The 27,590-nt window shown below is 32.6% G+C and overlaps 1 protein-coding gene across 6 annotated transcripts in view; it reads left to right on the top strand.

Annotated features, from left to right (window-relative positions):
- The first annotated feature begins 5,378 nt into the window (after positions 1 to 5,378).
- LOC139527254 (NADPH--cytochrome P450 reductase-like) overlaps positions 5,379 to 27,590 on the top strand; it is a 34,763-nt gene continuing 12,551 nt past the window's right edge. For 2 of the 6 annotated variants that reach the window (XR_011665313.1, XM_071322591.1), the window contains exons 1-10: positions 5,379 to 5,533; positions 16,630 to 16,883; positions 17,297 to 17,351; positions 17,943 to 18,221; positions 19,050 to 19,174; positions 20,116 to 20,205; positions 21,714 to 21,812; positions 22,411 to 22,527; positions 24,761 to 24,879; positions 26,446 to 26,627. Coding sequence is in view for 4 of the 6 variants with exons in the window: in XM_071322591.1 (XP_071178692.1) it covers positions 16,693 to 16,883; positions 17,297 to 17,351; positions 17,943 to 18,221; positions 19,050 to 19,174; positions 20,116 to 20,205; positions 21,714 to 21,812; positions 22,411 to 22,527; positions 24,761 to 24,879; positions 26,446 to 26,627 (1,257 nt within the window). In the remaining 2 variants the exon portion in view is untranslated. Of the gene's footprint in view, positions 5,534 to 10,546; positions 10,752 to 16,629; positions 16,884 to 17,296; positions 17,352 to 17,942; positions 18,222 to 19,049; positions 19,175 to 20,115; positions 20,206 to 21,713; positions 21,813 to 22,410; positions 22,528 to 24,760; positions 24,880 to 26,445; positions 26,628 to 27,590 lie in introns of those variants that run through there. The other 4 variants (XR_011665314.1, XM_071322592.1, XM_071322588.1 and 1 more) reach the window with 3 other exon arrangements.

Genomic DNA, 27,590 nt, shown 5'->3' with positions numbered 1-27,590 from the left:
AAAGAAGCGCCTGTTTCTCTTCTACAAGACCTATATAGTCATTCCCCGTGACACCCCTCATTATTTTTCTCTAGAAGTCCTAGAATAGGCCGACCCCCCTAATTTTTTGACATTTTTTTCAAATTTTGACCTCTAGTTTCAGATTTTTGAACATAGCGCCCTTCGATACCTAGCGCAAAAGAAGCGCCTGTTTCTCCTCTACAAGACCTATATAGTCATTCCCCGTGACACTCCTCATTATTTTTCTCTAGAAGCCCTGGAATAGGCCGACCCCTCTAATTTTTTGACATTTTTTCAAATTTTGAACTCTAGTTTCAGATTTTTGAACACAGCGCCCTTCGATACCTAGCGCAAATGAAGCGCCTGTTTCTCCTCTACAAGACCTATATAGTCATACCCCGTGACACCCCTCATTATTTTTCTCTAGAACTCCTGGAATAGGCCGACCCTACCCCCATTTTTTGGACATTTTTTTCGAATTTTGAGCTCTAGTTTCAGATTTTTGAACATAGCGCCCTTTGATACCTAGTGCAAAAGAAGCGCCTGTTTTTCCTCTACAAGACCTATATAGTCATACCACGTGACACTCCTCATTATTTTTCTCTAGAACTCCTGGAATAGGCCGACCCTACCCCAATTTTTTGGACATTTTTTTAGAATTTTGAGCTCTAGTTTCAGATTTTTGAACATAGCGCCCTTCGATACCTAGTGCAAAGGAAGCGCCTGTTCCTCCTCTACAATACCTATATAGTCGTTCCCCGTGACACCCCTCATTATTTTTCTCTAGAAGTCCTAGAATAGGCCGACCCTCCTAATTTTTTGACATTTTTTTCAAATTTTGAGCTCTAGTTTCAGATTTTTGAACATAGCGCCCTTCGATACCTAGCGCAAAAGAAGCGCCTGTTTCTTTTCTACAAGACCTATATAGTCATTCCCCGTGACACCCCTCATTATTTTTCTCTAGAAGTCCTAGAATAGTCCGACCCCCCTAATTTTTTGACATTTTTTTCAAATTTTGAGCTCTAGTTTCAGATTTTTGAACATAGCGCCCTTCGATACCTAGCGCAAAAGAAGCGCCTGTTTCTCCTCTACAAGACCTAGAGATCGTTCCCCGTGACACCCCTCATTATTTTTCTCTAGAAGTCCTAGAATAGGCCGACCCCCCTAATTTTTTGACATTTTTTTCAAATTTTGAGCTCTAGTTTCAGATTTTTGAACATAGCGCCCTTCGATACCTAGCGCAAAAGAAGCGCCTGTTTCTCCTCTACAAGACCTATATAGTCATACCCCGTGACACCCCTCATTATTTTTCTCTAGAACTCCTGGAATAGGCCGACCCTACCCCCATTTTTGGGACTTTTTTTCGAATTTTGAGCTCTAGTTTCAGATTTTTGAACATAGCGCCCTTCGATACCTAGTGCAAAAGGAGCGCCTGTTTCTCTTCTACAAGACCTATATAGTCATACCCCGTGACACCCCTCATTATTTTTCTCTAGAAGTCCTAGAATAGGCCGACCCCCCTAATTTTTTGACATTTTTTTCAAATTTTGAGCTCTAGTTTCAGATTTTTGAACATAGCGCCCTTCGATACCTAGCGCAAAAGAAGCGCCTGTTTCTCTTCTACAAGACCTATATAGTCATTCCCCGTGACACCCCTCATTATTTTTCTCTAGAAGTCCTAGAATAGGCTGACCCCCCTATTTTTTTGACATTTTTTTCAAATTTTGAGCTCTAGTTTCAGATTTTTGAACATAGCGCCCTTCGATACCTAGCGCAAAAGAAGCGCCTGTTTCTCCTCTACAAGACCTATATAGTCATTCCCCGTGACACCCTTCATTATTTTTCTCTAGAAGCCCTGGAATAGGCCGACCCCCCTAATTTTTTGACATTTTTTTCAAATTTTGATTTCTAGTTTCAGATTTTAGAACATAGCGCCCTTCGATACCTAGCGCAAAAGAAGCGCCTGATTCTCTTCTACAAGACCTATATAAACATACCCCGTGACATCCCTCATTATTTTTCTCTAGAACTCCTGGAATAGGCCGACCCTACCCCAATTTTTTGGACATTTTTTTCGAATTTTGAGCTCTAGTTTCAGATTTTTGAACATAGCGCCCTTCGATACCTAGTGCAAAAGAAGCGCCTGTTTCTCCTCTACAAGACCTATATAGTCATACCCCGTGACACCCCTCATTATTTTTCTCTAGAAGTCCTAGAATAGGCCGACCCCCCCTAATTTTTTGACATTTTTTTCAAATTTTGAGCTCTAGTTTCAGATTTTTGAACATAGCGCCCTTCGATACCTAGCGCAAAAGAAGCGCCTGTTTCTCCTCTACAAGACCTATATAGTCATTCCCCGTGACACCCCTCATTATTTTTCTCTAGAAGTCCTAGAATAGGCCGACCCCCTAATTTTTTGACATTTTTTTCAAATTTTGAGCTCTAGTTTCAGATTTTTGAACATAGCGCCCTTCGATACCTAGCGCAAAAGAAGCGCCTGTTTCTCCTCTACAAGACCTATATAGTCATACCCCGTGACACCCCTCATTATTTTTCTCTAGAACTCCTGGAATAGGCCGACCCTACCCCCATTTTTTGGACATTTTTTTCGAACTTTGAGCTCTAGTTTCAGATTTTTTAACATAGCGCCCTTCGATACCTAGTGCAAAAGAAGCGCCTGTTTCTCCTCTACAAGACCTATATAGTCATACCCCGTGACACCCCTAATTATTTTTCTCTAGAAGTCCTAGAATAGGCCGACCCCCCCTAATTTTTTGACATTTTTTTCAAATTTTGAGCTCTAGTTTCAGATTTTTGAACATAGCGCCCTTCGATACCTAGCGCAAAAGAAGCGTCTGTTTCTCCTCTACAAGACCTATATAGTCATACCCCGTGACACCCCTCATTATTTTTCTCTAGAACTCCTGGAATAGGCCGAACCTACCCCCATTTTTTGGACATTTTTTTCGAACTTTGAGCTCTAGTTTCAGATTTCTGAACATAGCGCCCTTCGATACCTAGTGCAAAAGAAGCGCATGTTTCTCCTCTACAAGACCTATATAGTCATACCCCGTGACACCCCTCATTATTTTTCTCTAGAAGTCCTAGAATAGGCCGACCCCCCCAATTTTTTGACATTTTTTTCAAATTTTGAGCTCTGGTTTCAGATTTTTGAACATAGCGCCCTTCGATACCTAGCTCAAAAGAAGTGCCTGTTTCTCCTCTACAAGACCTATATAGTCATTCCCCGTGACACCCCGCATTGTTTTTCTCTAGAAGTCCTAGAATAGGCCGACCCCCCTAATTGTTTGACATTTTTTTCAAATTTTGAGCTCTAGTTTCAGATTTTTGAACATAGCGCCCTTCGATATCTAGCGCAAAAGAAGCGCCTGTTTCTCCTCTACAAGACCTATATAGTCATTCCCCGTGACACTCCTCATTATTTTTCTCTAGAAGTCCTAGGATAGGCCGACCCCCCTAATTTTTTGACATTTTTTTCAAATTTTGAGCTCTAGTTTCAGATTTTTGAACATAGCGCCCTTCGATACCTAGCGCAAAAGAAGCGCCTGTTTCTCCTCTACAAGACCTATATAGTCATTCCCCGTGAAACCCCTCATTATTTTTCTCTAGAAGCCCTGGAATAGGCCGACCCTCCTAATTTTTTGACATTTTTTTCAAATTTTGAGCTCTAGATTAAACAATGACATAAAAGGTGCTATATTTTACAGGGTAGGACTACTTTTACATACGTTCTAAATTGAAGAGGGTGCATAGGTGGCCCTACACCTACAAATAATCCGTTGATAGATGCATAGTTATTGTGGTACTGAATATTAGCCTAAAAAGTTATGCGACTTGTTAAATCAATAGATTGGATAAAAACCATTTCAAAATTGAGTTTAAATTGCTATATTTTAACTGATTTTCTGCCTTTTTAAATATTTTTTTATTTAACGGCCGTTGTTGTCTTATTCTGTTTTTTGGTTTCTCGATATATCGCCTTATTGTTCGATGGCTTATTGTTCGCTAGCTATTGTTCGCTAGCTTCTGCCTGGTTTTAAATTGTTTCAAATTTGTCGTATGGGAACCTTGATAGGATAGGTTTTGCTCTTAGTGAAGCCGTAGCAACAATACTAGAGTTGCTAAAAGTCGCTTGCAGTGGCGGATCCAGAATTTTTGTAGTTGTGTCCCTTTGTGTGTGTAAGGGGGGACTGACTACCTAAGAGGGGGTCCGCTCTGGTTCCTACCCTTAATCCACCCATGTTTTGTTTCAGTTGAATAATTATCTCATTGGCAAACTCAAATCGACAGCTTCAGTCTTATTCTATACAGATATAGGAAGATGTGGTATGAGTGCAAATGAGACAACGCAGTCTCCATTCAAATAACAATTTATAAAAGTAAACCATTATAGGTCAATGTACGGCCTTCAACACGGAGCCTTGGCTCACACCGAACAACAAGCTATACTGAAGGGCCCCAAAATTACTAGTGTAAAACCATTCAAACGGGAAAACCAACGGTCTAATCTATATAAAAAAACGAGAAACCAGGGAAACACGTATAAATTACATAAACAAACTATTGTACATCAGATTCCTGACTTAGGACAGGTGAAAAACATTTGCGGCGGGATTAAACGTTTTAATGGTACCAAACCTTCTCCCTTTTTCTGAATTTAAACAATAGCATAAGATCACAACATTGAAAAACACACGATAAAATATCAATTGGCAGGCTTAACTCAATCAAAAAACGTAAATTAACACACTATATATATATGAACGACTAAATTTGATCTGTGATATCTAAATGCAAATGCACAGTTTATAAAATATTAGGGACAAACATTCAAGGCCAAAATACAAACAAACAAGTCCAAGCAAAGCCATGGCAAGAAACCACTGCAAAACATTTAACCCTTCGAAAATAATCACTTTTGAAAAAAAACCGGTTTTAATAATACAGGTAAATCTTGAAGTTTATACAAATGTAGTAAGAAAAAGTGAAAATTAGAAGATATTCTAAATAATCAAAGCTGGTATATATAGACAAGATCCATATTAATATAAAATAACAAAAAAACATTATAAACAGTGAGTATCAACAGGTCGAATTAACAAGAAAATATGTATAGGATATATTCAGAGTGGCATAAGTTCCCTGGTTAGACACAGGTGTATTTTTTTTTTAATTTATGCTTGACTTTATCTTTATTGCTTATTTGATTTGGTCGATTAAAAAAAGTTTCCCCAAGTATAAATACCCCCTTAATTAAATCAGTTGCTTATGATAAATAACCGTTGACTTAAAAATCCCACCAGAGCCTTATAGTGAAATTCGGAAAAAATACGGCTTACTTTCGGATAAGATTTATTATAAATATCCTTTCTCACATCCGGTGATAATTTTCGTTAACCCATTGGAAGGATTTAGGCCCAAGGCCAGGGTTATGTAAAATCTGTGAATCTCTACTAATATCCATGAAACAAGTTTATTAATTATTTACATCATACGACTTAGAACAAGCCAGGTAATGTATAATTAGCATAAACAAAGTATAAACAGTAGAATTAGGATAATTGCAGGACGAGACCCATAGTGATTAGTGAAGTAAAATTGTATTTACAGTGATAAATCTTTAATTCATTGTATATATACTGGCTTTAAATCTTAATGTCATTATTTTATACTGTGGTAAACATGATTAAGCCTTAATATGTTACTTTTCTAAGCGGCATAAAATTCTCATCGTAATGATTACGTGACAAATTGTCGATCTAGATTATGACCTTTCCATAATTTCTATCATTCTAATAGATGATGTAAACTGTGTCATTTCTATAAAAAGGCATATTTCGATGACAAGTTTGTTTAACTCTGACTATTGATGTAAAGATCCTGACACAATAACAAAAATGAAATGTGCTACTTGTACATTGTTTGTACCATTTTCATATTATTATCCACTTTTGACTTCAGGTTTTAAAATTATTTGACAGGTTACCTTCATGTACTCCGTGGTGGGACATCCAGGTACTCTGTCAATTATGAGTATCCAAAAATAAGTAGAATCAAATATATGATCTGTGCAATTTGGGAGGAAATTTACTATTTTTTGATGATTTTGTTATGTGTAGAAAGCATTGAACAGTCAACTTTCCCTCAAAATGGACTGATTAAAATCTTTGGTTTACTGAATTACATTGCTCCTGCTTGACAAAGTACCTGGATGTTCTACCACACCTATCGAAAAATGTTAATTCTGGAGTCATAACTTGATATTATGAAAGCCCTTTCACAGTTAGTTCGGTCATACTGGATAGGGGGCAGATTATTTTGAAAGAGGTGGATGCATGTTTCAAAACAACTGCTCTGTTTTAACAATGTTTTCCCGTATTTTTCACACCATTTGTACCTCCATTATGAAAATCTGCCCCCTAACCAATATGACATACCTAACCGTGAACGGGCAACCTTAAATACAACATTACATGTACAGTATGATTAATTAACGTACATTTATTCCAAGTTAACCATCCTGTATGTACACTGTGCATTTTTTTTTGCTAGTATTTGACATTTTCTCATTTATGAAATGAAGAAAATCTCATGATTTCTGATCAATTCTTGTTATTCATGCATTCAAATTTGTAATTTTTAAGTAAAAAAAGTAAAGTGCAAAATTTTTAACTGGTGACAAATTTATGACAAGTTAACCACCTCAATTAAGCTTTTACCTGATGGGTCATAAATGATCATCAAAATTATTTCATACAAATAGAAACAGTCAATCTGCATATCTTCATTTGGTTACAGAATCGTAGGAAATTGTTTATACCACACATTTATCTTTTACATATTTTGTCATTGCCTGTCCTCACTTTTGATATAGATTAACAAAACAGGATGCTATAAGTTGAGTCTATTGTGTAACTGTTCATTTTTTTTGTACATTTAATGTATAATCTTTCACAGAGTAGGGTCTCACTCAAAGGCAAAAAGATGACACAATTATAATTTGTCCTAGTATTGAAAACTTAAATACCTACTCATGATCTGTCTACATACATGACCTCTGTCTTTTGGACTTTTAGGTTAAGGGGGTCTTTTGATTTATGGTGAAAATCAGTGTTAAACTGTCAACTGGGTTTTTATTTTTTGGGGGGGGGGGGGCTTTGGTCATAATTTTTTGACCATTTTTTCTCTATTCTGTATTATTCATATATATAAATATATATCAAAACATTTATCTTTTCTGTAGCATATCTGTAACTATAAGCAAATTATACGGACAGGATTAGTGACCAATTGATAGATTCATTATATTAGTTCCATCACATTACTTATCAGCCCATGTTTTGAGACATGCAAATCAAAATATAAACGTAACAATATATATCTTTTGAAGAAATAAAATATTTTATTTTAATCCTAATTATTATATTTTTATTTGAACATGTATATTGATCATGTTGATGAAATACTGAAAAAGAAAAAGGTCATTTTTTTTCATTTATTAAACAGTGCAAATTTAAATTAATCAGCAATGTAATCTTTAAAAAATTAACCCCCTTTTTTTAAGGGCATTAATCTTTAATCATTAAACCCCATCCAAACCTACAGGCATTTCCATGACCAATTTTGTTATGGCCCACCCCATGATAGTTTGACTGTCTTCCCCAATCATCAAACAATCCCCACCATGGTTCTGCATTGTAAGAAAAATGCAAAAATGTACCAGAGATGGGTCCGATTACTTTCAATGTAATTGATTAAATTACAATTACTTTGTCATTTGTACGATTAAATTAAATTAATGATTACATCATTTCTGAAAGTGTCTGATTAAATTAATGATTACATTGGCAAAGTAATCATGATTACATCTGATTACAATTAATTAAAAAAAAACATTTTGAATGATGTGAATGAATTAACGTTTAATATAACTATAGTTCTTTCTAGAAAGGTTTTGTTTTACATATTTTAAAATTATAACTTCAAACTTGATCTATTTGATAAACCACAAAAGTTCACTACAGACATACATGAACATTGTGTCACCCATTACACATTATCTTCATTGATCTCTGAATTATTTTGACTTCAATTGAATATGGCTTTATAAAGAGTTTGCTGTTTGTCTTCTGACCTCTTCCAGACTTTATATGTAGTTCAAGGTGCAGTTTTTGGAAGTTAAAATATGGTTGAAATAAAGTTACCAGATAAAATTATGTAAAAATTTAATAGAATTGTTCAAACAAATTGTAAAAATATACAATTACCATAAGTCAATGCATTTTACATTTCCAGGCCAAGTACATACAAAAATTAGCTTATTTTAAACAAGATATTTGTCCAACTTTTAATTGAGTTTGTGCTAATTAGATAAATTTTCACATGTCTGATTAATTTTTTATCATAATATATATATTGTCCTACAGCTATACTCAATTGGAAATTGCAATAAAAACAAACCTTAATTGGTTTCCTACCTGTCAATTCAAAGTTGACAATAATCACAATATTAACAAAACATTATAATTCAGGGTTAAAGAAAAGTATAATATTGCTTAAATATAACAGTTTTTTTATCAAATATATATATGTACATCTTTGAATTGTGAATAAATGTACATATCTTTTACTAAGGCCTTTTCAATCTTAGGCTTTTGATGGCTTTTTAATATTTTAACAGTTTATTTTTTACTGAAGTATACACATCAATTAACTTGCTTGATAAAGTAAGCCAAACTATCTTAACTTCTTGAATAAGAATAACAAAAAGGTTCATTTATTAACCATAAACACAGTTCAAGATTTTTTCATTGTAATCAGAATGTAATCAAAATGTAATCAGAATTACAGGGCATTTTGAAAAGTAATTGATTAAATTAAATTACATGTAATCAGAATTTTGGCTGATTAATGATTACAATGATTACTTGAAAAATTGTAATCAATTACAGCTGATTAATGATTACAATTACAATTACCCCAAGTCTGAAATGTACACCATCGTTGAAAGCGTAACTAGTCTACTTTTGTTTTTCTTTTGCTATTCCCAACCATATTCACCACCATATGTTAATTAATTCACTTATATTTGGTATGCAGTTGTATTACGGGTACATGTACTAGTAGCATTTTCAAATTAAGCCTCATTTCCATGCAAATATTATGCCCCTCGCCTTTTCATCATGGTGTATTGACTCTGAGATATTGCATAATTTTTTTAGAAGTTGAAATTCATAATGGGACAGCGGAGTACAGAAAATACAGAAGGGAGGTTTATATCTAGCTGGAATAGTAGATAGAACTTGTAAACTTATCTGGGTGCATCTAAAAACACCTATATATAAATTTCGATTTGTCAATGTGTGTCAATGTATAGTTACGGTATAAATTCTTGTACCTCTCATATTGTTATTTTATATCTTGTATGAGAACCAATATTCTTACCTTCATTTGTAACCTGACCTGTATAAGTCAAACACCTGTCAAGTTAGAACAAATCGTTGTAAGGAAAATAATGTATTGTGTTTAGTACTTGAAATCATGAACTCTCAATGTCAGAATTGATATGAAATTAGAGAACCAACATGTTCATATGGCTTCCCTCATTTTATGAAAATTTGATTTATATAATACCAGTATGTAGTATCAGTGGTATTAATTTTCTCAGGGTTGTTTAGTTTAAATTATTTTTGACCTTCGTATATGTTTATTTGTTGCTTGCTGGAGATGCTTTCACATGTTTCACATAAATTTTGGAGTTAAATTATTACCGGTACTTGGATTTTTGGTAAGCATGGTAAGTGAATACATTTACAATGTAGACTTTTTGTTTCAGATTTTTTTTTTTTCTTTTTTTTTTATAGTTGTTTACAGTACGGTATTTTTAAATGTTAATTTATCAGCCTTTTGGGAGACAAATAATCTAGAAGTTATTACAATGTAGTGACTCTTAAAAAAAAAGTTTGACAATGAGACAACTATCCACCAGCCTGACCAGAGGCCAAATTGAAGGGGATGCCAACATCTACATTATACAGGAAACATTACTGCATTCAACAGTGAGCACAACTTTTGGTATTTTTAAATGATCATCCTTTTGGGGAAAGGTAGAAGTTATAAGTGACTCTTAAATAAAATTAAAAAAAAAGGTTTGACAATGAGACAACTTTCAACCAGAGTCCAAAATGAAGATGATGTAATTAAAATCTACATTGTAAAGGTGACATCACTGCGTTTCCCATACAGTAAATATAAAACTATCAAAAGTCCCTGCATGGTAAAATATAGGCAAATGTAAACCTTCTAAAGAGAAAACTGATGGGCTGATTTTATTGGCTACTTCAAAACAGATTACCAACATGAAAAACAAACCAAATATTTTTCATAATTATAGCCTGTAAACCCATATTTTTTAGGAGTAAACAGCAAATTGTAAATTTGCTATATTACAGGAATACTTTTTATTGTTTTGAAATAGTCCCTTGAATTAAAACAGTTTATTGATCAACTTTCTATACATGATATAGGTTGTAATACTCTTAAAAAATTGCATAAGACTTTATTGTAAAGAGTTTAAACGTACTGTTTGCTTATAGTTATGTATATTCCCTTTAACTATGAACATGGTGAAGGTACATTGTAGTAATTTTTAGTACATGTAGGTCAAATTTCACTGAAATTCAAAATGAGTGATATCTTAAACCACAGATTAAAAGGTTATGCTTTAAACGGTAAGTAGTGGTTTAATTTTTGTATTACATTGTTTTTCTACTTAACTTAAATGTACTTAAGAATAGGATTAACGTCCTTGATGTGTTTCCTTTGCATGTTAAAAGTTACAAATCAGATGCAGATTCAGGATTTTGAAAAAGGGGGACATGCCCTCAAACTAGGCAATGTTGAGAGTCGGACATGCCCTCAAACTAGGCAATGTTTAGAGTGGGACATGCCCCCAAACTAGGCAATGTTTAGAGTGGGGCATGCTCCCAAACTAGGCAATGGTTAAAGTGGGACATGCTCCCAAACTAGGCAATTTTTAGAGTGGGACATGTCCTCAAACTAGGCAATGTTTAGAGTGGGACATGCCACCAAACTAGGCAATGTTTAAAGTGGGACATGCCACCAAACTAGGCAATGTTTAGAGTGGGACATGTCCTCAAACTAGGCAATGTTTAGAGTGGGACATGCCACCAAACTAGGCAATGTTTAGAGTGGGACATGCCACCAAACTAGGCAATGTTTAGAGTGGGACATGTCCTCAAACTAGGCAATGTTTAGAGTGGGACATACCCTCAAATTAGGAAACAGATTAATATATAAGCTAACAGCTTGTTTCTGGATCCTTTTAATTATTTCACCTGTATTATTATTATGTAAATGCCTATTTGTGTACATTACTTTCCCTGAAATTAATTAATAAAATATGTTTACACTAAACTAGGCAATGTTTAGAGTGGGACATTCCCCCAAACTAGGCAATTTTTAGGTGGAACAATTGCCCCAAACTAGGCAATATTGAGAGTGGACATGCCCCCAAACTAGGCAATTTTTAGAGCGGGACAATTGCCCCCAAACTAGGGGGACATGCCTCGAAACTAGGCAATATTTAGAGTCGGATATGTTAAAAGTCTATGCATTAACCATATAGGTAGCTCTTGAAGGGACCTGAACCCCTTAATAACCCTCTTTTATCATTAATGTGTTTTATAACAACAGTGTGAAAAAAATGAGTTTGGTTTTTGCTTATTAATGAAGACTATTCTGACCTATATAATTTCTTATATTCATGTCATTTATCCCTAGTTGTATTGTTTTCTCATTGGTTAACGTACCCAATTTTCTTATTGTTTACTCACAGTAAATCCTTTAATGGCATCAAATTTTGTGTTTGGTGAAAAAAAAAGCTTTTTCAAGGGTAACAACTTCATTTAGTGGTTTTGGCATTTGCAACTATGAAAATACAATGTAACTGAAATTTTGTATCTCATCAGTATTTAAAATAATAGTTTTCAACCACCCAAAAAATAAAAAGAATTTATATTCTTAGAATATTGATAAATCAAAGGTATAAGGTAAAAATATAGATATTCAGTGGCAGATCCCTGTTTTTGGACGATCAATCAATTGAATGGGGAAATAATATTGGGACCCCTTCCCCTCTCTCTTTTTTCCTGGGTTGTGAAACCCCCTTTTAAAAATGACTAGATCTGCCTCTGTAAAAGTGATTTCTTCTTATATGTTATATTTATCAATGTCTAAACTTCATTAAACGGTACATGTTTTTATAATTTTCTTGATCTAACTTTTACCTGTAGGTTCATATCAGTGTCATTGAACTCTGTTTGATTCGATTACAAAAGACGTATTTCAAAAGTGTTGATTTTGAAGTATGTGAATTTGTTTTTTCACACCACTTTTTAAACTCAGACTGAATAATAGATTAATTTTACATAACTTTACATAATTTTCATAATCTTGCATAGCTTGTTCACCTACATGCATATAGATATAAAACGATATTACAGTATTTGTTGGTAATGGAATAAAGGGTACAGAATATTTGTTCCAATAGGAACATCTATTATGACATTGCTTATGACATAGTTTCCACAGGGAACTTAAAATTTTGATATAAATAAGAAGATGTGGTATGAGTGCCAATGAGACATGGGAGGCAACATGTACACTCCATTAAAGTTTACAATATGTAAAAAGCAAACAATTATAGGCGGAAGTATGGCCTTCATCAAAGAGCCTTGGCTCACACCGAACAGCAAGCCTGAAAATGACTTTTGTAAAACAAGTGAAACAAGAAAACAAATGGTCTAATCTACATAAAAAAAACAAGAAGGAGAAACACCTATTAACCACAAAAGACAACCACTGAACGTCAGTCTCCTTACTTAGTTTTAAAATGCATTAAAATGCAGTGAGTTTTAGTATATATGTGTATAAAAGGTTTCTACAGATATATTTTAATAACTACATGTTTGGTTTTCTGATAAATTATTTGCCCACATTTATTGGTATTCTGCTGCCATGCTTGTCACAGTTTTTTGTTTCAAGGTCTTAAAAAATATCTGAATAAGTTGACCAAGGTTAGATTGACACTTTGATCTAATGGTCAATTTACTGACTGTCTATAAAACATGTAGTAGAAGTATTTGGATTATATTATGATGTGCTGAATATTAACCTGTTGTCAGTTTTCTAGGTATGTTTGTGTCCTAGATAATTATTGACCTTTATACAATGGGGTTCTGTAATAATATACATTTATCCATTAAGTACACTCAGTACATGTTGATTTGTCGGACATATCTTACAATGTACACTTGAATGTAAAGAGTACTGTTAAATGTAAACATTAAGTAGTATTTCATCATGTTCATGGGTGTTCACTCTCACAGACATATATAAACATCATATTCATTTCTTCAAATGCATTTGAAGAGAAAAAAAATAGTTCTTGACAACAATTATATTTGATAACTGTCACCATGTGGTTGATTTTCTGTGTTTAAACAATTCTTATCAATACTTTTAAATTATGATTGAAAGGAGATACACATGGTGTAATTAAGTCAATAAAACATCAACCCAACAACAATGCCCCAAGTGGCTTTGCTAGAAAGTACTATATATATATATATGTATAGAGATTTAGATTTTATTTTATTTAAAGTGCAACCTGATACAATATACATGAAATTACAATTACATTTCAATACATTAGCAATAGTATACCATATCAGCCAGCCTTTAGAGGCTTATGAAGCACTAACAATATTCATACAAGATTATAAACATACAAAGAATAGATATTAACTTGATTATTCATTCTGAGATCTGAGGTTGTTTTAAGTTTTTATAAAAATATTTCTCTCTTTTTTTCTTTTTTTCTTTTTTGTATATATAAAAGATAATATTTCATTAATTTTTCTGACTGACTGGTGGACCTTTTTTTTGTACTGTTGGGTTGTTTATTGACATACCACACACAACATTTTTAATTCATAGACAGCAATACAAACGTACAGGTTTTGTTCATTGTTGAAGACTGTGAATGACCCTTAGTTGTTGACAACCTTGTCATTTTCCCTCTGGTCGATGTTTGTCTTATTAGCGATCCTACCACATCTCCACATTTTGATAATGATGTCTGACAGATCAAAATGTCATTTCAAATAGCTACAAAACATGTAGGAATTGCATCAGCTACAATGACTGTTGTTAATCTTTGATGCGATTTCATGTCCACAACAATTGTCACCTAATAGAAAATCAATTTTATTGCTGATTTTATTTACTCTGCAAATAACACAATTGCAACACAGTGTAATGTTTATTTAAATGATAAGTGATCGTCCAATTAAAAATTTCTGATTTGCATATTGACGTATTTGTGTTAGAGACTACCAGGAGACTTTATTTCGCTGGATTGAACAATACTTAGATTTTTACAATTAACTTCTTGATATTCATATAGAAAGTAGTAATACATGTAGAATCGCAAATATTTTGTTTGTATTGTATTTATTTAAATTTGTTTTCAGTGGCGGATCCAGACTTTTTCATAAGGGGGGGCCCTCTGGTTGACCTAAGGGGGGGCCCAGTCCAGTCATGCTTCAGTGATTCCCTATATAATCAACCAAATTTTTCCCACGAAAGGGGGGGCCCGGGCCCCCCAGGGCCCCCCCCTGGATCCGCCTATGGTTTTGAACAAATCCTTGATTTTTTCCAAAGGAAATTAAAATAAGAATTAGAATTGATTATGGAGGAAGAGGATATATAGTCAGTGGTGGATCCAGAATTTTTCATAAGTGGGGGCCCACTGACTGTCTAAGAGGGGGCCTGCTCCAGTCATGCTTCAGTGATTCCCTATACATGCTATATAATCAACCAATTTTTTTCGGATAAAGGCCCTGACCTTGGCACCAACCCCATCCCCTAAATCCGCCTCTATTAGTTATTATGTGTTTGTAGAAAATGCTTGGTATTAAATATTCACAGACATAGCCTTCTACTTTGCAAGTTTATCATGTTTATGGAGAAAAAGAATTCAGAATTTGTTTTAAAATAACATAGTGTACATGTTCCTCTCAGATTTAACAAATGTGCATATTTATGCCCCACCTACGATAGTAGAGGGGCATTTATATGTTTTCTGGTCTGTGCATCTGTTCGTCCGTATGTCCATTCGTTCATCCGTCCGTCCGTTCATTTTTCCAGCCCACTTCAGGTTAAAGTTTTTGGTCAAGGTAGTTTTTGATGAAGCTGAAGTCCAATCAACTTGAAACTTAGTACACATGTTCCCTACATGGTATGATCTTTCTGATTTTAAAGCCAAATTAGAGTTTTGACTCCAATTTCATGGTCCACTGAACATAGAAAATGAAAGTGGGAGTTTCAGGTTAAAGTTTTTGGTCAAAGTAGTTTTTGATGAAGTTGAAGACCAAACAACTTGCAACCTAGTACACATGTTCCCTATATGGTATGATCTTTCTAATTTTGATGCCAAATTAGATTTTTTACCCAATTTCACGGTCCGTTGAACATGGAAAATGATAGTGCGAGTGGGGCATCCGTGTACTTATAACACATTCTTGTTTGTTTGATCATTTTAGTTGTTATAATGATAAGTCTTCATGGAGGAATAAGTTAAAAATAGAATTGGGAAGATATGGCAAAATAAATGCATATTATTATTTTCATATTCTAATGCATAAACAACATGTACAAGGAGTTTATCAAATATGTCTCCCTTAATGATATGCAAGTTTTATATATAGTTTTGTAAACAAGTTCAAATTAGTCCATGTAAACTGGATAATGCGCAACAGTGAATGAAATCTCCCAGATAGTAGAAAGGTCTTTACTAACTGTGTCAAAGATATTTAAGTTCAATCCTAAGTAATTTAAGTATTCCATACCATTTGAATGAATTTTAACTGTTCAAGGCTTTCTAATTTTCATTGGGATAAACTTAGGACACAATTTATAGAAAGTCTCAATATTTTTTTCTACTGTTTTAACTTGTTTCCCTTCAACGATTTCCTAACTGTGTCTGTAATTTTGTCATGTGCAGTAACAATATCATAGACCCTAAACTCATTTCTCTTTGTATTTTCAATTTTTTCAATTAATTTTGATCAAAAAGGGAGGGGGAACTAAAAAATAATCAATTAAATACAGCTTCATATATCTTTTTTTTAGTAAATTATGAACCTCTCTATCATGATTATTCACAACTTTCCATATCTGATTTTTATAGAAGCTTAAATATGAAATATATAAGATATGTAGCTTCTTTAAGACAGGAAATATTTCATATGCATATTATTATATATATAAGTCTCTTTAAGATATACATGTATTCACAACTTGGACTTTAAAGCTTGGCATCTTTAAAAAGACTGGGTAATCTGGTACACTTCCAAATATTTTTTGTTGTGTTGTTGGATTACTGTCTCATTTGTTTAAACTTTGCACCTCTTATTAGTCATAACATACAACAATCTAAATGATCCACCTGTGATGGTACATGTGTTATTTTATTCATGTAAAATTTTACTAAAGTTTTATGAAAATTTTATTTTGTATTTTCAGATTTCATCTAGAAACAACTTCATTAACAACTTATATCTTGTATTGTAATAAAACATAACGGCCATGAGTGACGAGGTGCCTAACATCCCAATGACTGACGTCCCAGTGACAGAGGTACCAGTGCCTGAGGAAGAGGCGTGGTTCTCCACGTTGGATCTCCTTATTTTATCCATGCTGGCAGGGTTTGCTGTCTATTGGTTATTTTTTAAGAACAAAAAACAGGAACAGCCAGTGTTTAAGAAACTTGTCGTTCAGTAAGTAATATATCGTTATTACTGATTTTCACAGAAAGACATTATTTTGTGTAAGCTACTTTTAGCAGCATTGACCATTACTTGGCGGCCCCCTTTATTGGTTGAGAGACAAAGTTATGGTCCTTTGACTTTCAGTCAAATAATTTATTTTCCTAATTTTTCCTAATTTTTCCGTTATTTTCCTTTCTTTTTATTTTTTTCGATATGCTTGAAGATATTGATTAGATAATTAGTAAATAGCTTTTGTTATGTAAAGCTTCAGATCAAGTTAAAATTTTGTTCAGGTCTGATGATTTTGTACAGAGTTATGTTCCTTGCAAAAGAAAACAAATAGATTTAATGTGATAAGAACATGTATATATCTTTTTTTTTCTTGGTTAACAGAGTATTTTATAATGTTTTTTCGTTTACAGACCTATGGCAGGAAAAATTGACGACCCAAGTTTTATCAACAAAATGAAAAATTCTGTAAGTTTTTTTACCTTCTTCAAAATGAGGTTTCCTAGTTATTGTACATGTTTATTACCGAGTAAAAAAGTTACGTCAAAAGCAAAATCGTTGGTGTTACAAAATTGGTTTCATCTGATGTAGATTTTTATTATAAAAGAAATGGTTTGTTTCGAATTAGACATTTGATATGTCCTATTAAAAAGAAAAAACAAAACACTGGTTTTGGTGATAGCTATTGCATGCACCATATTTGATAGGCCTTATGGGTTATTTTCATTCTTCGTGATCTGTGAATTTTTGCTATCGTAATCTGTTTTTCTACAATTTTTTTTTCTTCATATTTTCGTGATTCGTGATCATGGAAATTTATTTTCTGTGAATCCTGATTAACAAAAAAATCATCTTGTGAATCGTGATGAGACCCCCCCAATCAGGCCCCTCATATTTTAAACCCACTTTAAAGTTTATTTAAAAGACAAGCCAAAAATATTAGATTAAATATAGTGACGGGAATAGTGGTAACGTAAGTATTAACGTTATAATTATTTTCTGCTTATAAATATTGTATCAAACTATCAATTGTAACATAATTTATTTGATATGTTTTAGAAAAGAAATGTCATAGTATTTTATGGGTCACAGACAGGAACTGCTGAAGAATTTGCTGGGCGACTAGCTAAGGATTCTATAATGTACGGTATGAAGGGTATGGTGGCAGATCCTGAAGAATGTGAATTATATGAACTATCACGCCTGTCAGAGATAGACAATGCGTTGGCGTTATTCTGTATGGCGACGTACGGTGAAGGAGATCCAACAGATAATGCTCAGGACTTTTACGAGTGGTTACAGAGTGGCGATACAGATCTCTCCGGAGTTAAATTTGCTGTAGGTTTATATTTCTTTCTCTGCTGAATATATGCCTGCTATGTTGATAACAGTGTTTATCAGTTGTCCTTCTGTTTGAATCACTCTGCTCAGCTCTAGATAAAAATGCATATATATATCTGGGCTTTCCAAATTTTATTTGTGATGTCAAATATGTTGACCCAGCCTCGTTAACTTTGACCCTCACATATCAGCAATGCCATAATGATAAAATTGACTTGAACTTATCAAGTCATCTTCCAATTTGCTGGTGAAAAAACAAACTTGTTTCTATTATTCAAAATACCCAAATACAACCTGATTAATCAATTGTCTGGTTGTCTGTGTATTGATATAGTAAAATATCAGCTGCTCAACACAATATGAAGCCTGTTTGAACTAGTTTGATATGATCACCCTGCAAAAATCTTCATATTGTGACTTGCAGCTGATAGTTTACAATATCAATATGCAGGCAACCTGATAATCAGTACCTATAAGATCTCACATAATTAAAATTTGACTGTCTTAGATTTGTAAATTGTGAAATTGTATATATGCATTTCATTTCAATATTGTTAATTTTTTGAAATTTAGAAAAAAATATTTTTATGAAGCAATATATTCTGGTATAATTTTCAGCTGCTATAGCAACAATCAAACATTTCCCATTTAATTGTAAACAAAAACTAAGACTTGATGATAAATAAAAAATTATACTGACCATATTAATCATTTTAAACCAGCTGAATAAAATTAAATTTATATGTACTGACAAAATGATACTAAAGTTCATTATTATAATTATAATGTGAAGTTGTTCTATTTATATATTTTTTGCAATTGTAGGTATTCGCTTTAGGAAACAAAACATATGAGCATTATAATGCTATGGGTAAATATGTAGACAAAAGATTAGAAGAGCTTGGTGGTACACGTGTGTTTGAGCTTGGAATGGGTGATGATGATGCCAAGTAAGTGATATTGTAGTGGAGATCTGACAAATATCTTGATGATTGATTGATTGATGGTGTTTAAGGTGGTACCTAACACTTTCACTAAAATTAATTTGGCTCGTTTAATTTTCCTAAAATTTTGACAAAATATTAACTTTGACCCTTTAACAAAAATATAAAAATTTCAAAAATTTTGAACCAACCATTTTATCAGAAAAATTACACTGGTTATATCGCAATTTGACAAACACTTATTTTGATCATTGAGAAGCTTAATATTCCATTAATTACAACACAACGTAATCAAAACGTTTAGATGACTTTACAGAGTTATCTCCCTGAAGTGTTAGGTACCACCTTAAGGTGTTTCAAAAGCTTTTGTTTCCTTTCGCAGAAGACCCCGTACATTCATATTTCATGTTTGGTACCACCTTAATACCACTTTCAGTACTTTAGGTCTTATCATTGATATTGCAACCAGTATTTTAGATGGAGAAAATGGGAGGTAACCCTGGTTTTCATGGCTGACTTTGAATTATTCCTGGTTTACTTTTTAATCAAATGTGGGACAAGCAATTAATTAAGAGCACAGACAAGAAATACCGAAAAAATAAATAAAGGGAAACACGAATCACGCACATCGTACTAAACACGAGAAAATGAGAAAAAAAAGGTGAAAAGAAGAAAACGAGAAATAATGGTCTATATGCAGACTTTGGCGAAACCACAAAATCAAATATTCACAGAAAAGCAAGTTTTCCTGAATCCACGAAAAATTGGATCAACAGTATATTGTTAAAGTATTCAGATACTTTCCCACGGAAAGAATTGAAACTTTTCAACCAGCAATGTTTCTATTTTATTATTCTAATGGAATATTCTGACTTCAACTACATTATTTGAAGTGCTTAATTTTCTCACTCTGTATTTATTATATGTTTTGTTTCCTTGTTTTATAGTATAGAAGAAGATTTTGTAAATTGGAGAGAGAAGTTTTGGCCTGCAGTATGTGAACATTTTGGTGTAGAGGCTACAGGGGACCAAGGAAGGTTTGTAAAGCAAGCAAATATGGCATTGTTATTAGTATTAGGACCAAAATTTACATTCCAGATAAATAATGTTATATTAGTGAATCTTGCCTAATCCGTCACAGTGGTGGACCAGAAAAGATGTCTGATTAAGCAGTGTGTCGGAATACTCAGGTTTTTTCTGCAAGGATAGGCATATTTTAGGACCATGAAAATGTATCTGTTAAAGCAGGATGTTGGTATAGTCAGGTGTGGGATTAGGCAGGTTAAACTGTATATGACCATATATCAGAAAATGTTCCTATGTGTCAAACTTTTGAAGCAGATAATTGTTTAACTGTGTGTTTTTGAATGCCCTATACAAGGCCACAAAACATGAAAAATGAATGAAACATAGATTTCAATGCAGCATCTAAGGCTCTTGTGTCTGTCTAGTACAATGGGGGTTCAATTTGAAGTTATAAAACCATGTCCATGTGAATTTTCTATCATCTTTTTATTATTATTACATGTTGAACAAATATATATAAATTTAACATTTGTATTGAAATTCTCAAAAAATCTAAGGAAATCAATGAACTAAGATTGCAAATATCGTTAACTGTATATGCAAAACTTAATGCATGCATTTATAATAGGGATTTTTGAAGAATGAACCAAAATGCAAATTCAATTATTGTTATTTTAGGAAAAGCTACATAAGGATATATATACAAGATATCAGAATGCCAAGTTCTTATTATTGGGATACTTAAGGAGTTGCATCTTTTGCAAAATAAAAAACCTAGCAATAATTTCTGAACTTACTATAACTGATATTTAAGAAATGACTGTAATATTTTTTTCTGTCTTATGAATTCAGGTGTAATACCACCATTGTTTTTCCCCTATTAGTCTTTGTAAAATTTGCACTTTTCCAAAAAATGTGCAGAATTTATCTTTGTTTCAAATAAAGAAATACTTGGCATGAGTAAAGTTTTATCCTGTCCAGTACTATAGAATTTTTTTTTATCTGTGTACAAGGTTAAGTTACCATGTAACCTCAAGATTACAAAATTTTCTATAGAAATCCCAAATAAAAAATAATGGTGTTTTGAAATACCCAAGACATATGTTTATGACATAGAAATGATTTTACTGCAATAAAATGTAGGATTAATTACCTACAACCGTCAAATTCAAGGGAATATTTTTGTTACCTACTTTCGTATACAACCGGATGTGACGTACTATGATTTGGTGGTATTAAATGTACACCTATGAAGAAAAAGCATAAACATTTTTTATGTTATTTCGAATAGACTGATAAAATATTACAGTTATTTCTTATAATTTAATTCTAAATTCCATTTTAAACCGGCATAAATCATGAAAAACATTGATGACGTCATGGTTACATGACAAAATTGTGTCCATGATATGATAAACAAAACGATGTCAGCCAATCAGAAGACGTGTTTCATCCAAAATTAAATTATTGTTTCTTACATGCATTTTACTTGGCTTGACTTTTTTCTCTAATATTTTAGTGTGAGACAATACAGTGTGACAATCAACGATGATATACCTAAAGAAAAGATTTACACAGGAGAAATAGCTAGGCTTGGATCATTTACTAATCAGAAATTGTAAGTTTAAAATTTCTTATGTAACATGTTATCACTTAATCATAATGATATGAATAAAGACACTTTAAAATATGAATACAGACACTTTTAAGATACAAATAAAGACATCTTAAGATGTGAATAAAAACACTTTAATAACTTGTCTTATAATTTAAGTTTAATTGTTGGAATTATATGTGTTGATTGCAGGAATGTCTTAGACGATGAAGTCCAGTTCACATTCTACAATAAGAACTAATCATTCATTTGTGATCACTTACTGATCAATTTTCTGATAAAAAAAAACTTAAAATGTATCTTTGAAGGAAGATGGTCTTTAATAATAAAGAATGGTGGGGGTCTTTCAAAAGACATTGTCAGCTGTTGCCCCTACTAAAATCAGCATCTAATGTGTAAATAGACAAAGATCTATTTTCCTCAAAGATTGTATGACCCAAAACAATTTTATAAGATCATTGGCAAATTATGAATGTACATAATACTTTTATTCATAAATATTAAATTGTTCCATATATAGGTTTTTCTTCGTTTTAAACTAAATTTCTCCCAAATGTTGTAGCTACCTATATGATATAAACATACAGAATTTAACTTTCAGACCATACGATGCTAAGAATCCATACTTGGCTCCAGTGAGAGTCAACAGAGAACTACACAAAGGAGGAGATAGATCTTGTTTACATATAGAATTTGATATTTCTGGATCTAAAATCAGGTACAATTCTTGTTTACATATAGAATTTGATATTTCTGGATCTAAAATCAGGTAGTATTCTTGTTTACATATAGAATTTGATATTTCTGGATCCAAAATCAGATAGTATTCTTGTTTACATATAGAATTTGATATTTCTGGATCCAAAATCAGGTACAATTCTTGTTTACATATAGAATTTGATATTTCTGGATCTAAAATCAGGTAGTATTCTTGTTTACATATAGAATTTGATATTTCTGGATCTAAAATCAGGTAGTATTCTTGTTTACATATAGAATTTGATATTTCTGGATCCAAAATCAGGTACTATTCTTGTTTACATATAGAATTTGATATTTCTGGATCCAAAATCAGGTACTATTCTTGTTTACCTATAGAATTTGATATTTCTGGATCCAAAATCAGGTACTATTCTTGTTTACCTATAGAATTTGATATTTCTGGATCTAAAATCAGGTACAATTCTTGTTTACATATAGAATTTGATATTTCTGGATCCAAAATCAGGTACTATTCTTGTTTACCTATAGAATTTGATATTTCTGGATCGAAAATCAGGTACTATTCTTGTTTACATATAGTATTTGATATTTATGGATCTAAAATCAGGTACTATTCATGTTTACATATAGAATTTGATATTTTTGGATCCAAAATCAGGTACTTTTATTGTTTACATATAGAATTTGATATTTCTAGATCTAAAATCAGTTACTATTCTTGTTTAAATATAGAATTTGATATTTCTGAATCTAAAATCAGGTACTATTCTTATTTACATATAGAATTTGATATTTCTGGATCCAAAATCAGGTACTATTCTTGTTTATATATAGAATTTGATATTTCTGGATCCAAAATCAGTACTATTCTTGTTTACATATAGAATTTGATATTTCTGGATCCAAAATCAGGTACTATTCATGTTCACATATAGAATTTGATATTTCTGGATCTAAAATCAGGTACTATTCTCGTTTACATACAGAATTTGATATTTCTTGATCTAAAATCAGGTACTATTCTTGTTTACATATAGAATTTGATATTTCTGGATCTAAAATCAGGTACTATTCTTGTTTACATATAGAATTTGATATTTCTGGATCCAAAATCAGGTACATTTTTGTATACATATAGAATTTGATAATATAACATCCAAAATCAGGAACTATTCTGGTTGAGAACAAATGCACTGCATCTTTTTTAAATGCAATTAAAATTTTAGATCTTGTTATTCTGAAAGTATTGCATACTTAAAGCTTGCTTTAACTCACAATCTAAAAAGGTGATATTTTGATGTTTCTAAATATAGAATCAATTTATAATACACAAAACTGCTGTAGTAATCTTTTTGGGAAGTTTAACTAATTATAACATGTATAAGCTACATAGAATTTACAGCATCATCATGAAGAATAAAATAGTTTTAACTTTTGAAAAATTAGGAACATTTAAGGCTGTTCAATCAAAATATACTTCGTGCAAAGGCACTTAGGAAATAGGTTCATGATACATAGAGGCAATTTTAGAATTTCTCACACATATCTCACTGTTGAAAATAGTCTTTAATACCCGCCCATAGCTGAGATTTCCATCCTGGAGTCTATGTAAATGAGAAGATGTGGTATAAGTGCCATTTAGACAACTTTTCACCAAAGTCACAATGTCTAAAAGGTTTACAATTATAGGCTAGGGCTGTTCCATAAAAACATACATGAGACCCAGGGAAGACAACTTAAATTTGTCACTATGGGTGGATGCGAAATATTGTGTTGAACAGTTAAAAATTATGCAGGACTCTAAATTGCTTCTATGGATGGTCACTCTGTTTTCAAAGTGCCTTCCCATTGGTACCATGTATGTTTAAATGGAACAGCCCTTAAAGTACGGCTCTCAACACAGAGTCTTGGCTCATACCAAACAACAAGATATAAAAGGCCCCACAATGACTTGTGTAAAATAATTCAAACAGGAAAACCAACAGTCTAATCCATATAGGAAACGAAAAAGATCATGAGAAAGACCTATGTAACACACCAAAAAACAACAACCACTGAACAACAGGCTCCTGACTGGAGTCTTTGTATGTTTTAATTGATAAGGCCTATAACATTAAATTGGAAATGGATCATTAAGTACAAAAGATAAACATCAAAACTTTTTATATTGTAATTTTCTATTTTTCTATATTTAGATATGATGTAATATTCTATTTTTCTATATTTAGATATGAAGCAGGAGATCATGTTGCTGTCTACCCAGTAAACGATTCGGATATCGTAGAAGGAATTGGCAAAAGATTAGAAGTTGATCTTGACACCATATTCACACTTACAAATGTTGATGGTAAGTCTTCTAACGTAATTCTGTGGTGCCAATAAGGTAAATGTCGTTGCTTTTTAAAAATCAGTTTATATAATGGATGGCTGGTTTTGTGTTCAGGAATTGGGTTAACTCTAAAAGTAGAAACATTGTCTGTAGTGCTAAGATACTTCAGAAGCTCACAAGTAATATCTATTTCCCTGAATTTGTTTCATTCCATTCAGACAGCACTTTCTAATGATTGATTTCAAACAAATTAGTATATGAATTTTACAGATTAGGGTAGTAAATATATACAGTCGAACCTCGTTGTGTCGAAAACTTGGATGAGTCGAAGTAATTTCTCGGTCCCGGTAAAATTCCCGTTTGTTCAATGCATAATTACCTCTGATGAGTCGAACTTGGTTGATTCGAATACTCGGTTAAGTCGAGTAAATTTTATAGTCCCGTTGAAGTAAAATTAATGTAAATTGACCCCGATGTCTCGAACTTCGAAAGTAAGAATTTTCGAAAGATGCAGACCTAATGATAAAAATTTAAATCGGATGTATTTCTTATGTCGACTAATCATTTTCAAAAGAAATTAAAGCTGAGTAAACATACTTGTTCATATAACAGTTAAAATGACATGTTTATGGTGACCGCTAATTTACACCTTTGTTGATCATTCAAGCGGAATGTTAGTGTGTTGAACATTTTGCACCTGGGATAAAAACGAAACGAATTTAAATGACACAAGCCAAGATTAAATGAATTATGAGATCTAAAACTCATTAGTTACTATAGATAAAAGGATTAGGACAATTATAATAAATTCATGATAATTTAATGTAAAGCAGACGACCTCATCAGAGACCGTTCAGAACTTGTTTCATGCCGCGAGTGATTTCATAATTTAAAGCGACTGACCTTTGTAAATATTTGTGTAGACTATTGATTTTATTTGTGCATGATTTGTATCTGTACTTGTGTTTTTAATTACATGATTTACGAAGGACCAAAAATGGAGATTGAATACACAATTATAAAGTGTCATATAGAAAAAAAAAAGGCACACTGTTCATTGTATCTAGTGTACACAAATTTCATACCGTATTTCAAAATTTATGACGACACACTCGACCTCTGATGAGTCGAACCTCGGATGAGTCGAATACTTTGGTACGGTCCCTTCAACTTCAACACAATGAGGTTCAACTGTATATAGGTTCCCCTGCAATTATATTCCATTCATATAGCTCTGAGTGATGATTGCTGTTATCATCCAATGAAAATATTTATTTTACAAATGAGGCAAAATAGAAATATTAGTTCCCCTGAATTTGTTACTGTAAATTCAGAAATTTTTGCATGCATTTATTATTGCAATTTTCTCATTTTAAGCAAAACATTTTTTAAATGTGATATTAATTTTTGCAATTTTGGTGAAAATATGATTTAATTCATAAAAAAAAATCAAAAAGTTTAAAGTTTTGCGATTTTTCGCAATAATAAAAATGTTGCAATCATTTCTGAATTTACAGTATTCAGTTATAAATATAGTTGTAGGAGCTGATTGCTGTTAAAATTCGATGAATATTTGTCTTTCAGAGGAAGCCAGTAAGAAGCATCCATTCCCTTGTCCGTGTTCCTATCGTACTGCACTGTCTCATTATTTGGACATTACAAATCCTCCTCGTGTTTTGTTGTTAAAAGAAATGGTAGAATATGCCAGAGATGACAAAGATAAAGAATTCCTGGCTAAGATGACAGCATCAACAGCAGAAGGAAAGGTATGAGTTGAATTACTATATAAAATATGTTTTAAAGAAAAAAGTACTCTTAATTCTGCCATTTTTGCTCCTGTCCTAACTTATGGTCTTAGATAGCTTTGATGCCTGTACCAAGTCAGGAATATGACAGTTGTTGTCCATTCGTTTGATGTGTTTTGTCATTTAATTTGGCCATTTGATTGAGGACTTTACGATTGAATTTTCCTCGGAGTTCAGTATTTTTGTGATTTTACTTTTTTTGTATGTTTTTTAAAATTAATTATGTGTTTTGGAGTGAAGTGTGAAGTCCATTTTTGCTGAATTACAATACATAATTGTTTTGCCACCAGCTGAAGCTGGCTTTTGGTGCTAGATTTTCTCACTCTTTTGTCGGGTTGTTGTCTCTTTCCATTCTCAATTTTATATTAAATGTGGAGTTATTTTTAACAGACTGATGCTTCATTTGACAAATGTAAAAAAAAAAAATATATGATATTATTTGTACATGTTGACTTGCAGCATTTTATATACCTATTCACATAAGTCTTTTATTTTTTCTGCTAAATAGATGGTATTTAGTCCTTTCATTAAGAAAAATGTTTGGTAGCCCAGTGTTTATTGGAGATTTGACCATAATTGGACCATTATTTATTGGAGATTTGACCATAATTGGACCATTATTTATTGGAGATTTGACCATAATTGGACCATTATTTATTGGAGATTTGACCATAATTGGACCATTATTGGTGGAGGAAGCCAGAGAAAACCTCAAACTTCAGCAGGAAAACTGACACTCCTAGTCAATTAAGATTGGAGTTGAATGCACCTGCCACTTGTAGGGCATTGAACTTACGACCTAGTTTACTAAGTATCATAACAATGAACATGCTGTGGAGTCATTTATTTTTCGTGGTTTGTGGAAAACATGCATTTTCGTGGATAATTGATTTTATGGTTTTGTCATATTCTATTTTTTTTCAA

Source organism: Mytilus edulis, chromosome 6, assembly GCF_963676685.1.
Source record: "Mytilus edulis chromosome 6, xbMytEdul2.2, whole genome shotgun sequence".
In the NCBI taxonomy this organism is placed as follows: domain Eukaryota; kingdom Metazoa; phylum Mollusca; class Bivalvia; order Mytilida; family Mytilidae; genus Mytilus; species Mytilus edulis.
Note: the sequence above shows the minus strand (reverse complement) of the source record. Positions and strands in the feature narration are given on the sequence as shown.